The sequence below is a fragment of the Chrysemys picta genome, chromosome 25 (assembly GCF_011386835.1).
Source record: "Chrysemys picta bellii isolate R12L10 chromosome 25, ASM1138683v2, whole genome shotgun sequence".
Classification (NCBI taxonomy): Eukaryota; Metazoa; Chordata; order Testudines; family Emydidae; genus Chrysemys; species Chrysemys picta.
This window is the reverse complement of record NC_088815.1, coordinates 7,715,660-7,729,596: the sequence shown is the minus strand read 5'-3', so window position 1 is coordinate 7,729,596 and position 13,937 is coordinate 7,715,660. Positions and strand designations below refer to the sequence as shown.

The 13,937-nt window shown below is 42.9% G+C and overlaps 1 protein-coding gene across 17 annotated transcripts in view; it reads right to left on the bottom strand.

Annotated features, from left to right (window-relative positions):
• RFX2 (regulatory factor X2) overlaps positions 1-13,937 on the bottom strand; it is a 100,794-nt gene that overhangs the window by 17,362 nt on the left and 69,495 nt on the right. For 14 of the 17 annotated variants that reach the window (XM_005281218.5, XM_042841467.2, XM_042841469.2 and 11 more), the window contains 5 exons: positions 12,103-12,284; positions 7,105-7,224; positions 4,022-4,137; positions 1,759-1,877; positions 1,340-1,452 (listed from right to left, as the gene is read on the bottom strand). In XM_005281218.5, coding sequence (XP_005281275.1) covers positions 1,340-1,452; positions 1,759-1,877; positions 4,022-4,137; positions 7,105-7,224; positions 12,103-12,284 — 650 coding nt within the window. The remainder of the gene's footprint in view (positions 1-1,339; positions 1,453-1,758; positions 1,878-4,021; positions 4,138-7,104; positions 7,225-12,102; positions 12,285-13,937) is intronic. The other 3 variants (XM_024105773.3, XM_065578200.1, XM_065578203.1) reach the window with 1 other exon arrangement.

Genomic DNA, 13,937 nt, shown 5'->3' with positions numbered 1-13,937 from the left:
AACCCTGAGATTCTATGATCTTGGGGTGCCTGGTGCGGAGGGGCAGGACCCCAGGGGGTTTCTGGGACAGGCTCGGCCCTGCGCTGTGTTAGGGTCAGATACAGCCTCACCGCCAAGTCCGTGTCCCGGGGGAGGGATGCAGGATGACCTCTCATCTCCACAGCCAGTGGCCTGTGCTCCCCACTGCCATGCAGGAGCCTCCACATTTATTTATTGGCAAATAAAATATGTAGAATTTCATTGTGTGCAGAATTTTTAATATTTTTGGCGCAGAATTTCCTGAGGAGTAAAATCTTGCGAGACTGCAGCCCCAATGCATGAAACTGATGTTTGTGTCTTCCCTGATTGTGCAGCCCACCTGTAATAATTTTCTCGGTGGTGTAAGATTTTTAACAATACCTTAAATGTTCCATGACTGTATCCCAATTACGATGCACCCCTACTTTTGTTTCCTATCTCTGACTCTCTAAACTAAACATCTGAAAAGAAACCTACAGTTACAGTGTTTCTTTGCAGCGATCCATCCATTGGGCACTATCTGAGGAGGATAATCGGGTTAGAATTTGAAGATTATTAGGAGAAAGGAGGGGATTTTCTCCCCATTTCCCAAATTTTTACAGTCCTTGCTCTGAATATAAAACATTAGGACCTGAAATCCTTATATACAGTCAGTGAAAGTGGACACTATTTGGACTTTCATTACCATTCCAACTATTTCAGTTTCCTCTATTTTCACTCACTGTCCGTTTCCCTGTCCCTTGGCGGCAGGTTACTAACGCATAAACAGGGAAGAATAGGAAATAACAGAGAACTAGGCAAGAATACAATTAAAAGATCAAAGCAGCACATTTTGTCATTATGCCCCAGAACACAAGGCTTTTTTTTTTTTTTTTTTTAATTTTCATGGCAACCTGATTAAGAACGAGTCCCCATTTAGCTGAATGTCATTAAGTTCTTATTGGCTTCCTCTGATGTCATTCTGTAACAACATTCAATGACATGCAGTTCTAAATGTCTGTCTATACTGGGCTTCTACAAAAGCAGTGACCCATTCCTGTTAGTCAAAATAACACGTTTTAGATTAGTATCTGTAATCAGAGGTGCACATCAAATAAACAGATACTAAAATCCTCTGCATCTGGTGTACAATTACAATAGTATACTTCTATCTCTATCCCTAAGATAGGGTCCTCTCCTGGTAGGTAGTTAACATCCTTAACTCTTACAGATCAATACAATCATGAAGCTGAAAACAGTATCACTCATGATCTCTAAGGTAAAACACTAGTAAAACTTAGGTCATCCAAAGGTTAGCAAGGATACGTGTGTAACCATTTACCTGGAAGGCATGGTGGTAGAGCCATCACTAGATGGTGTTTTAGAACTCCAGAAGGACTGCCACAGCTTCTCAATGTAATGAAACTGAAGGTTCATTACAACATCCAAAGTTGCCTAAGAATTAAAGATGACAGCTCATAAGATGCTCTGATAACATTCAGTCACACAGCTTCTTCGTTAAGTGGAATACCCTACCACCTGGATTAGATTAGATACAAAAGTAGAACAATCTACAATGTGTTGTTTTAACACTCAGAATATAAGCAGATCACACAGGGAGGAAATAGCATAGTTCAAGTTATCAAGCCAATCAAAAACATTCCGGTTCAGAACCCACTCCTCAAGAGAGCAGGACTGGGGTAGAAGGAGCACACTATGGAATCAGATCCTAGATCAAGCAAACAGAGCCTATATAGTTACCTCACAGTGTCGTCTGTAAAGAAGCTGTAGCGTCTTGACATCATTCATGGTGATCCCCTCTTGTAAGAGGACATTTCCTAGATCAGGTGCCGGGAAATCAGGAAAGACATGGGTTACATCTAGGAGAAAAGTTGGGAAAGATGGCAAACTTTAACAGGCATTCATAGTTTTATAAGACTATGAATTAGGATACAATTTTGCAGCAGCCGGTTGCTACATTTCATATTTCAGATAACGAACAATGAGACCGATTGTCCAATACTTCAACATGTCATTCCAAAAAAGAACACCACTGCCCAATTATTCATTGGAGAAAAGAAAATGTTTTTATTGCAACTAGGAGGAAAGAAACATGAATGCTTTGTACCACTATAATGTGCGTTCCCATTAGATTTTCTCTGAAGTCTGAATTACATCCTTTCGGTATTTTGAGAGTACAATGGAAAATTTAATTGGATGGCAGACATCACAGGCACAACTGCATTTTAGAGACTGCTCAGAGAGGTCCATGTTCTTGTGTGTCATTACTCAGAAACACGGTGGGGGGAAACCTCAACCCCACACCTACAGTTTGGACTGGGAAGTAACTGGGTAAACTGTTGGTCTCACTTGTTTGTGCCCACTTTCATTCCTCTTAAGTTCCTTTGAAGGACAAGCTGGTATCCAGCAAATTCTTAACACAGTTTTCCTTAAATAGAAAAAATGCAGCGAACTGTGGCAACTAGTAGGCAGTGTGTCTTGTATCCAGTTCTCCTCCCACACATATGGAAATCTATATATTGGAGGCCAGCCTTATTAGGCAACCTCCCGTCTTAAAAGATTGCCCCAAGTATACAGAGTACAGTTCGGATTCACCATTATTAGAAGGCCACCTCCATTAAGCAGTAAATATTTGTTGATCTCTTGAATGGTTACTTAAGGTTTCGATGTAATAGATGTGTGCACTGCTGGACATGATCCTCACCCAGAGTAGTGGGACTTGAATGGTATGTCTTTGTCATAGGAAATATGAGCTTCCCCAAGAATTGAATGCAAACTTTGCAAGGTGCATGCTTCTATCATGTGTGTATGCATTGCAATCACAACAAATCCACCATCTTGGAGGCTCTCTCATTTGAGTCATCCGCACAGAAAGAGCTAGGACTAAGACTTTTGTTACCCTTGTTCTGCAGGGCTGCTAGTTTTTCCATTATCAAGAGGAATAGAAGCATAGAATACCAGGGTTGGAAGGGACCTCAGGAGGTCATCTAGTCCAAACCCCTGCTCAAAGCAGGACCAATCCCCAGACAGATTTTTGCCCCAGATCCCTAAATGCCCCTCCCCCCTCAAGGATTGAACTCACAACCCTGGGTTTAGCAGGCCAATGCTCAAACCACTGAGCTATCCCCCTGATCCAAAAGAGAACGTGGAGCTTTTTGATTTGAATGCCATAACATCAACACTAAGGACAGGATAAAAACTTCCAGTAAAATTAATCTTAACCTTTGCCCCCAACTCATCTTAAACCGGAGCCTTTCTGGGGCTCAGAAAAGTTCAATGAATGGGAAACCTAGCTGCAAGCAAATATAATTTAAAAAAAATACTAGTTAAGGGCTCCATTCTTCTGGTTGTAGTGCTTCCCACCCTGGGAAGCCCCACAGAAGTCAGCAGAGGTAGACTCTTAAGATTGCAGGGAGAATTTTCAAGAAAAGATGACAGGTTTCAGAGTAGCAGCCGTGTTAGTCTGTATCCGCAAAAAGAAGAACAGGAGTACTTGTGGCACCTTAGAGACTAACAAATTTATTAGAGCATAAGCTTTCGTGGACTACAGCCCACTTCATGCATCCGAAGAAGTGGGCTGTAGCCCACGAAAGCTTATGCTCTAATAAATTTGTTAGTCTCTAAGGTGCCACAAGTACTCCTGTTCTTCTTTCTTCAAGAAAAGATGGCGATTTCTAAGTAATATATATAAATAAATGCTATTTTTAAGAACCGAAGCATGCGACACATGACATCTTCGCAGCATGCCTGAGGAAAGCTGTGCAGATTGTGGGTGTAATAGGGTTAGTGAGGGAAGTTGCAAATGTAAAAATAAAAGATACGGTATATTAAGCACTTATTAGGATATCTTTGGCAAATGTTGAAAATAAACAGACACCTAGAACGGCAATAGATTGGCCCTGCTGAGCAGGGTTGTGAAGCCTTTTCAAGTTAGAAATCAGTTGCATTTCCTAGAAATGAGAAAACTGAAAGGAAGAATGGAATTTGAGTTGAATTTCCTCACCTATAAACTGCTGATGGTGTTGACTTTGAGCTGCAACTGACTGTTCTGGAGTAGTGTGCAGGCTACTGTTGGATCCACTCTCCCTTATGCCATCCATCTTCTGTGCAGGTCTATACCTAGGAATATAAAAAACCCTCAGACTACAGCTTGGTAGTATGCACATTTAAAATGTGCAAACACACACACAGTGAAAGAGTTATCTGGCAAAGTCATATACCATATAACACTTCTGCGTTAAACAAACAAACAAGTCGCTTAATATGTCAGTGTACATTTATAAATAGCTTCTAAAGGGTTAATAAATTCTAAATAATTGTTTTAATAAATGGTTAATCAATTGTTAGATCAACAGGTGGTTTATAATCACGGGGTTTGCAAACCTTCTGCTGATATGCTTGTAACTATAACACATATTATTCATATCTGTGATATGCTTATGACATCTATTCAGCATTTATTAAGCCTTTATAAACGTATTCTTAGTATAAAATGTGGCCAAATTATCTATCTCAAATAATCCCAAAGAGGTAAATAGATTGTGTAAGTGGCATCAAATGCAGCTTGTTTCTACACAGAGTTAATAACAGGAAGGCAACAGTGTCATTTATATTGCTCTGCATTTAAAATAAAATGATACACAATTGTATGGCGCCTAGCAGAATGGGGTCCTGATCCACGACTGTCTGGGGCACCTAGGTGCTACTCCAACACAAATAATAATTAATAGTAGTGGCCATTTCCTGACTAACCTCAGAGAAGCATTGTATCGGCTTGTTTTAATTGTTAGATGTTGAAGAGAATGTAGAGCAGGTGGATGTCTCTCGTTTGACTGCCCTGTGGCCTGGAGTCTTCTTATCCATGGAGTACAAGCAGAAGAGTACATGCTCCCCCCTCAGCCCCCTGACCCAGAGAAACAGCTACTAGGGCTTCTGGGTAATTCAGTTCCTATGCTCTATTTGATTCTTGGCTTCTCCAGGGCCGCCCGGGGGGGGGGGGGGGGGCGGGCAAGTGGGGCATCTTGCCCCAGGCCCCACAGGGGCCCCCACGAGAATATAGTATTCTATAGTATTGCAACTTTTTTTTAATGGAAGGGGCCCCCGAAATTGCTTTGCCCCAGGCCCCCTGAATCCTCTGGGCAGCCCTGGGCTTCTCTGCTGATATTGCTAGTGAGGGAAGGGGGCAATCAAAGCAAGTTGTGGTGTGGAGTTTGGTGACAATGACAGCTCCCACTAGGAATGGCCAATGACCAATCAATTTCACATTGGGGTGGGGAAGCCAACCTTGTTTGGTGGCCTAACATCTTATTGCTACACTTTGCTGATGTGAAACGGACGTCCCAGTTTGCATCATGTGCATTCATGGTTTGCCTACATTTACTTGGGGGACGGAAATGCTAAAATGAATAAAACCATTTGGTTCCAGTGAAGGGACTGGGGCTCGGATATGTATTTTTTTTATTTGCACTAGTTGCTTTTACTGTACCTCTGAGGGTCAACAATCAGGAATGTGTCTTAAGTGCCTGGGATGCCATTGACAAGACAGAATATGAAGCACATTAACTTCTCCTTCATATTGCAAATGGGCTGTGTAAAACTGATAGCTGGCCCTCCCCACTGCTCCTAACGTATCAGACATGCGATAAACGTTAGGATGATCCGTTAAAGAAGTGAGGCAGTACCAGTAAAAGTCTAACGGCTGCCTGCATTAGAGCTTTACCACTTATTTATAATTGTGTTTTAAACAAGGTTTAAGCATGGTTTCACAAGCCTGTTTCTAACAGAGCGCCAAACACGGGTAGGTTAATGTTTTAAAAAAGTGTTCTAGATAAATAACACTGTTTTACACACAGGTTTTTTTTAACCAAGTAAAAACACTGTTCTTTAATAGCAGCGAGATTTCACTGCAGATGAGGCCTAATACCAATACTCAAAATACTCAAAAATATTATGGAAGCTTCAGGCAAAAATAGGATGGAAACAACAATAAATATTTCATGTCTCTGTAGCACCTTCTCCAAATGCTTTATATACACATGTTCATGAAATGTCACATCATCCATCTGAGATAAGTATCATCCTCCCCATTTTATAGACAAGGAAACCGGGGCTGAGAGAAAGGTTATATGATTTGCTCAAGGTCAGACAGTGAAATAAGCAGCAGAGGTGGTTTTTTTGTTTTTTTTTGCTGTTTGGGAACTTAAAAAGTTGAGATTTTTCCATGCCTTCCCTCCAACCAGAAGCAAGAGTGCTGAAGCTGCCAAGAGGCAATTCAAGAGTTGCTTTGCATCATGACCTTCATTTAATTTTACCCAGAATTACCAGATGCGAGTCTGATTGGGCCCCATCTGAACCTCTTGCACTAGCTGGTCTATGAAAAGAAAAACAAGACCCCTTCCACTGGTTAAACACAAATAACTGTACAGCTAAGGTCTTAAAAATGTTGAGTCACTGGGATACAGTGAAAAGGATATTCTGTAGTGTTCACCATAGCAACAGGCAGCCCAAGTCCAAGCCTTTGCTGCACAAAAAGAGGCAAAGAGGAATAGTTTGTGGAATCCGAATTTCTCTTTGACCCTTCTTTATCCTTGTTCAGTATCAGCCACTTCAAGCTCTGTTAAGTGCAGTGCCTTCCTCCTTCCCTATAGAATGTACTTTACCTTATCACCAAGTTTCTTAATTTATGCCAAGTATCAGAGGGGTAGCCGTGTTAGTCTGAATCTGTAAAAAGCAACAGAGGGTCCTGTGGCACCTTTAAGACTAACAGAAGTATTGGGAGCATAAGCTTTCGTGGGTAAGAACCTCATTTCTTCAGATGCAAGAAGTGAGGTTCTTACCCACGAAAGCTTATGCTCCCAATACTTCTGTTAGTCTTAAAGGTGCCACAGGACCCTCTGTTGCTTTTTAATTTATGCCATGAGCTATCCCTCAGCATATGGCCCCCTTTGCAAATAACCAGCGCTAAAAGTCTCAAGCTCCTGGTGCTGCTGTTTGAGGTGGGACCCCGTGTTTTGCTCTTTTGGGGAAACCACTCCTCGCAGCTTCCATTGCCACAACTAGCAGATCTGAGAAGCCCTGGGCACATACCTTTGTTTCTGGTGTATGGGCTGTTGCCTCATCGCCATATACTGGGTGTCTTCCTGTAAGTGATTCAGTGGAGATTCTGGCTTTAAACGGATCCCATAATAATGATACTTGGAGTTTCCCCTGCAAGCATAACATTAAAATCTATAGATGTCAGATATTTAATGGAGATGACACACAAGCATTGCAATTTACTTTTAGGCTTCAGTGAAACATTTGACAGTGCTAATGGTTTGTGGATCATAAATGTGCGTTATAACTTCTGTCTAATCCCAGATGCCAATTTAGCATGGATTTACTTTGCTGAATAAGCATATTGAGAACCTAATTTCACATTCAGAGGTGTACATGTTATTTTCAAATCTTGCTGAAACTAAGTTCCTGGAGATGAGGGTTTATACCCCAAACTTTGAAAGCAATCAAGAGTCCAGGATTCCTTTTACAAGATTTGTTTGAACTCGGCACTTATCTCTGGGAAAATATGGTACCATGTGTCTCAAAACACAGTTCAGTGACATCTACATTGAAAATCTTGCAGCCTAGACCCATTTCAGCCTTGCTTTCAATCTAGTCATAAAACCTTATTCACAGGCAGCTAAGGGATTATCCAAGTCAAAATACTTTGAGCCAAATCTACGTTTAATAATGGAAAGCAATGGAAATATTACCATTGACTTCAGTGGTAGCCAGACATGACCGTTTTTTAGTGACGGAGTGAAGGTTTCTTTCTGTATAAAAATTTATAACATGCTCCTCACTGTGGTATCCAGAAATATACTGTGCTTTAAAGCACCAAGAAGGAAATCCCAGCCCCACTGAAGTCAATGGGAAAACTCCAATTGACTTCAATGGGGCCAAGATATCACTCCAGGAGTTGAATGTTGTAGTGAGAAATGCTCTTGGCTGATGGTCCTCCGTGGTCCCTCACCTGTGGCTTTCAGCCTGCACTCTGGAGCCACAGTGATGCTGAAATGTACCTCTTCACTCAAAAAGGAACTGTTCTGATCTTCTCAGCTCCTGTATCAACTGGGAACTGAAAGTGTCACATTTGATATCAATGTAACTACTTTTTTAAAATTGCAATTGACATTTCAGGTCACAGACTCTTTCATTTTAATTACAGGGTGGTTTCCGGTGAGACTTGTCTTTTAAGTGATCAGTGGCAACTGGAGAATAAGAGGTAAGTTTCAGAATGCAAACTGTTATTTATATAGAATGCCACAGAGATCTTGGAGTCATTCTACCCTTCAATCTGAATTGGCTTTATACAGCAACAGAACTTCACTGTAGGGGTTAGATTTCTGCACATAAAATTGGATAAAACCATCCTAACTGACCCCTCACCAGGGGGTGAGAAAAATCTGGTTCCCCTAACTTTTACCCCATGCCCCCAAATTATCTTCAGTCACCATGGCAGAAGGTGGATTTTATACCTGCACTAGTTACTTTTCATGATAGTTTTGCAAGGCTGAATTAAGCCTACACAAGATTTCGAAAGAGCAAGAATGGCTGTGAGTTCTTCTCTGGCTGATCAGTGCAGATCTGTAGGGTCTCCTAAGCTTTCAGCATTGCACATGGATGACTCAATTAAAGTATCCCCATTAAGCTAGAATTCTTTTTAGATCTACCCAGTGCTTGGCTATAGGAATGAGGATGATAATTACACAGCCTGGATGTCCAAAGATAGTAGTTCTGCTCAATCAGACTGCAGCAAGAGTTGTCAATTTGGAACTAATGATGGCCAAGCAGGTCCTCACTGGGACAGGATAAACAGCTGGGAAAGCACTCATTACAGCCTCAGAGACACCCGCGTTGGTGCTCTTCAGAAGTGTGATGATTTGCACTGTATTGAAGAGTCTGAACACATCTTGAATTTAATGATGATTTCACAGCCCAACCACAGACAGAGAATTTAGAAAAAGGAACTGTTGTCTGACAACTGTTTTTCTACATGGAACCCTCCTTGGGGTAGGAATTATTCTCTTCAGGTTTATAAAGGAAAGATTTTGGAATGCTTAGCCCTCTCTGTTGCTGAAATGAAGGATTTTGCAAGCTTTGTGTTATCTGCCTAGCTATTGTAATATGTTTTACATAGCTATTGTCTTAACCCGTTAAAAAGGGATTGGAGTCATTTCAGTGGACCTAAACTTGTGACTCGAAGTTAAAGAACTACTATGGCCAGGAGGAGCCACGCCTGGCATATGCCAAAGCCCTGCTCAGCGCTGGCACGAGGAAGACTCTCCACCCCACAGCTAAGCTCTGGAGTGGCGGGGGAGGGGGAGCAATTTCCAGCCTGTTCACGCCCCGAACCTGTAGGTGCCACAGCAGCCCCTGGGGCAGGGGCTTAGCACCCTCTTCACCCACCCCTCACCCTAGATCCTGCCCCCAGGGACCATGGGGCTGCTCCACCCCCTAGGCACCCTCCTCTGTTGAGCCACCTCTTTGGTCCGGTTCGCTGAAGCCCCTGCAGTCAGGTTCCCTGGGCCCTGGTGCACAATGAATCCTTAGGGCTTAACCCCTTCCTGCCCGCACTGTAGCCAGGGCACAGGAGGTGGCTGGGTCATGTCGGTGGCCAGCCTGGAGATGTTAGCTGCTTTTCAACACTGTGCGGGCAGGAGGGGACAAGCTGGGGGGGAGGGGGAAGAGACGAGCTCTGCAAAGACACGGGCCAGGTCATCCCTTCCCTTCCTCCTCCTTCCCTGCACCTGGAAGCAGCTCCCGTCCATTCCCTCCTGCACAATGCCGAAAGGCTGCTGCTGGCCACATTCTGCTGTGAACCCTGGCAGAAATCTGGGGAGGGTGGGCATGTGACCCTGCATGCCCCCTGCCCATATGTTGCCTCAGGAAGAAGCGATGCCAGATACCAGGAGAGACAGGTCCATCCTGGGGGCACAGCCAGGCATGGAGGGCAGAGAGCACTGGGCAGGGAGGGTCAGTCGGTCACCCCCACTGTGTGAGAGAGGTGTACGGGAGTGTGTGTGTTTGTGTCACCTCCCCCAGTGTGTGTGTGGGGAAGGGGGGCAAGGGTGTGTGTGTGTCACCCCTTCCCATATGAACCCTAAAGTCTTAAAGATAAGAAGGTAAATAAAAAGAATCCAACTATATAGTATTTCCTTTTAACAGGGGCTCAGTCAACTTGATGTTAATTTGAACGTTTGTACGATTGATTGCGATTGAACTTGCTTGAATACGAGTAATTTTACAGGTGTCCCGTATTCAGTATATAGGGAAATACGGTCACCCTATGCATATTTGGGGTTTTAACTAGCTTCTAGGCACAAATATTCAACCTATTCTGTTTTAGTTAGGGCCCTCCCACTTTTTAAAAAGAAGAACACTCCGCTCACGAGACTCAGCCCAGCACCCTGGAAGTTTTATAGGTAAGAAGCCTACTTCTGCATTAGAAAACTCTGAGCAGCAGGTCTGTGTCTAAAGGTTTGGGCTCAGATTCTGATCTCAGTTACACTGGAGTAAAAACCTGGAGTAACGTTACTGAAATCAACAGAATTCTTTTGGTGTAATCTTTCGGTGAGATCAGAATCTAATCGTTTAATTGCAATACGATTCTCTAAGTCTCCAGCTCCTGATAGCAATCTTGATGAAAAGGGACCTCATTTGTGACATGGATTGGGTTGAGTGGAACAGAGTGTGAGATTGGAAACCAGTTTCCTCATCTGCTGTAACACTGAACCATGAAGCCAAAGTTAAACCTGACTGTTTAGCTACTAAAACAATGGGGTTTATTATTGGTAAGCCAAAATTCAAAACAGAATAAAGACTGCTTAAGAAACTGGCCTATGAGCTCTGTTCACTCCCCACATGGTCAGGCATCCCAAATGAGATCTCTTCAGCAAAATGGCTGCCTCTCCGCCTCGGAGCAGCTTCAGGAACACCACAGTAATTAAACTTTGTCCTCAAATACCTGACACAGCTTATGACATGTTAAGATTACTTATATTGCTTAAAGTAGCAATTTTCCATTTGAGATATTGTTTGGTTGTTACTATATAGACCTAGGAATAAACGGCTGTTACCGGTGAATAATGTTGGGTGGGTCTGCATCACCAGTGACAGGAGGGAAGGAGCGTTTTGTGGTATAGATTGCGGCAGAACAGGGCAGTAGTTCTCCCTCCTGCAAAACGTAAAGTCAAGAGCCACTGTTCTTAAGGACAATCTGCAACCACTGAAAACAGTTACTACTATGACGACGACTAATATTTGAATTATTGTAACATCTTTTATGAGGCTCTCGGAGGTTTTACAAACTTCAGTTAAGCCTCACACACTCCTCTGAAGGAGGTATTAAACCAATTTTACAGATGGATAAAATATATATAGGCACGTGAAGGAGCTCGCCTAAATCCCCAATAGCGAGTCTATGGCAGAGCTGGGAATTATCCATGACTCCTAATACTCAGCAGGAGCGGCGCCAGGGTTTTTGGCGCCCTACGTGGGGGTCCTTCCGCGCTCCCGGTCGTCGTCGGCAATTCTGCGGTGGGGGGGGTCCTTCCATGCTCCCGGTCTTTGGGGCACTTTGGCGGCGGGTCCCGGAGCGAGTGAAGGACCCGCCGCAGAATTGCCGCCGAAGACCCGGAGCACGGAAGGACCCCCTGCCGCCGAATTGCCGCCCCCCCCCCCAAATCCTGGCGCCCTAGGTGACCCCCTAGGTGGCCTAAATGGAAACGCCGGCCCTGATACTCAGATCACTAAACAACAAAGCCTCTTAAGTAATCCACACCACATTATTAAAATGGTGATAACCATAAAAAAAGATAGCAAGTCGTTGCCCGTTCATCCATTACTCATTGCAACGTCACTGAATGCAGCGAGTGTCCAGGTCAATGGTATTTAGCATCTAATTGAGTGAAGTGGCATTTCCGCTCATTGGCCTTTCCATGACCTTTCAGAAACAGCGGTAAAGTGAAACAGATGGGGCCAAAGAAAGGTGAGAATGTGCTTCTGCTACCACTGAACCCTAATCTCAACCCCCTTTGTACTAACCTTGTTCCCAAGCGCCGAGTTTTCAGCCCCATGAACACAGAACGAATCAGTTTTCCAAAGGAAGCAGCATTCACTGGATCCAGTTTGTGCTCTTGGCAGTGCCGCAGGTAATGGTTATACAGCGAGCTCCTGGGAAGACTCACACCTTCAGCAGTCTCATAATTGTCCAACAGCCACTGGAGCTTTATGTACAAAAATGTAAATTTTTTTAAAAACCCACACACGTGAAAGACTAAAGATGTTTAAAATGGCCTGCTTAAAAAGTTGACAACATTTAAAAGGGAGGAGAACCTTCTTGAGGTGATCAGAGTTCAAGAGGACTTCAGTGGTTGGTAGTTAGTACATAACTGCAGCTAACTCTGGTGTGTTTCAATCTGATATTTATGTCCTCCATGATGTAGGAAAAGTGTGAAATCAAAAAAGGCGGTCACATACAGCACCCAAGTATACATTGCCACTTATGCTGGTGTCTTCCCTTCACTCAATTACATGAATGCAAGGGGAATACGAATCATGGAAAGCCCCCCAAAAAAGTCTCATGAGCTCACTGTTAAGGAGAACCGGGGCTATGGTACCTGATGCTATTTACTAGGAAAGAAAGATCTCAGAGGAATCTGAATACATTGCTTCTCTGTCTATTCACAGTTGTCAACTGCTAATGCAGCAGGCAAAGCTTGTTTGAGTTAATGTATCTTAATTTCAAGCTTGAAATGTTTACAACTGTCCGCTTCACGACAAAATAAATGGTTGCCAAACCCTACCTTAAAATCTGGCACGTTACCAGCTATTTTTCAAAATGTATTGTCTGAACTTTACTTCTCTTGACATTTATCTTGATCAGAGTTTGCAATTAGATATAAATTATTTACGTTCAGCCAGTTTGAAAGGGCAGGTCGGTCACACAACTGCAGTTCATGAATTAGAATGTAAAGCCTCTCTAATTGGCTAAATGGCAGATTCAGAAAAATAAAAAGAGTACAGTTTTAAAGCAAATATTGACTCATAAAATAAAAAAGCAAGCGAAAAACTAGATGTATAACCAGGAGTAAATATTGATAAGGTACTTCCTTTAATAAAAATGAGGAGAATCCTGATGAAACGTTGGGCCAACGTTTTCAAAACTAGGGCCTGATTCTGATCTCCCTTTACACTGGTGTGAATCAGGAGTAACTCAATGGAAGCAGATGGAGTTCCATTGATGTAAAGCTAACAGGAGAGCAGAATCAAGCCTTGTGTGCCAAAATCATAGCTGCAAAATATGACCCTGATAGAACAAAGCATTCAAGTATGTGCTTAACCTTAAGCGGATGCTTTGTCTCTGAAGTCAACGGTATTAAAGCACGTGCCAAGTGCTTTGTACCCTTGTACATGCAGGTCTCTGTTCAACAAACCTGCTCACACACAAAAAGGCTTGTATCTTCCTGACAGCAGGTGTATAGCAGTGCATCTCTAGCAGCCTACTTCACTACTTGATACTCAAGTTTTACAGCAGTAACTCCACTGAAATCAGAACTCAAGTGTGCAGTGGTGAAGCAGGCCCATTTATTTCAACTGAGGTATTTTCAACGTATGCTTCTGTCAGAGCAGAATCAGACCTGAAGTATGCACCATGCTCCTTTTATGCACAGGATGAGCTAATTGCATCTATGCACGTTTTGTAGCTGCAAGTTGAGTGCCTAAAATTTGAAACTTCAGCCTGTTATGAGCTACTGCATACAAGAAAAATGTAAACGCTATATTTTAGGCTTTATTTCTCTATATTAACAGGAAATCTTAGGGCCTGACCCAAATGCCTTTGAAATTCAGTGAACTGTTTCCATTGATTTCAATGAGCT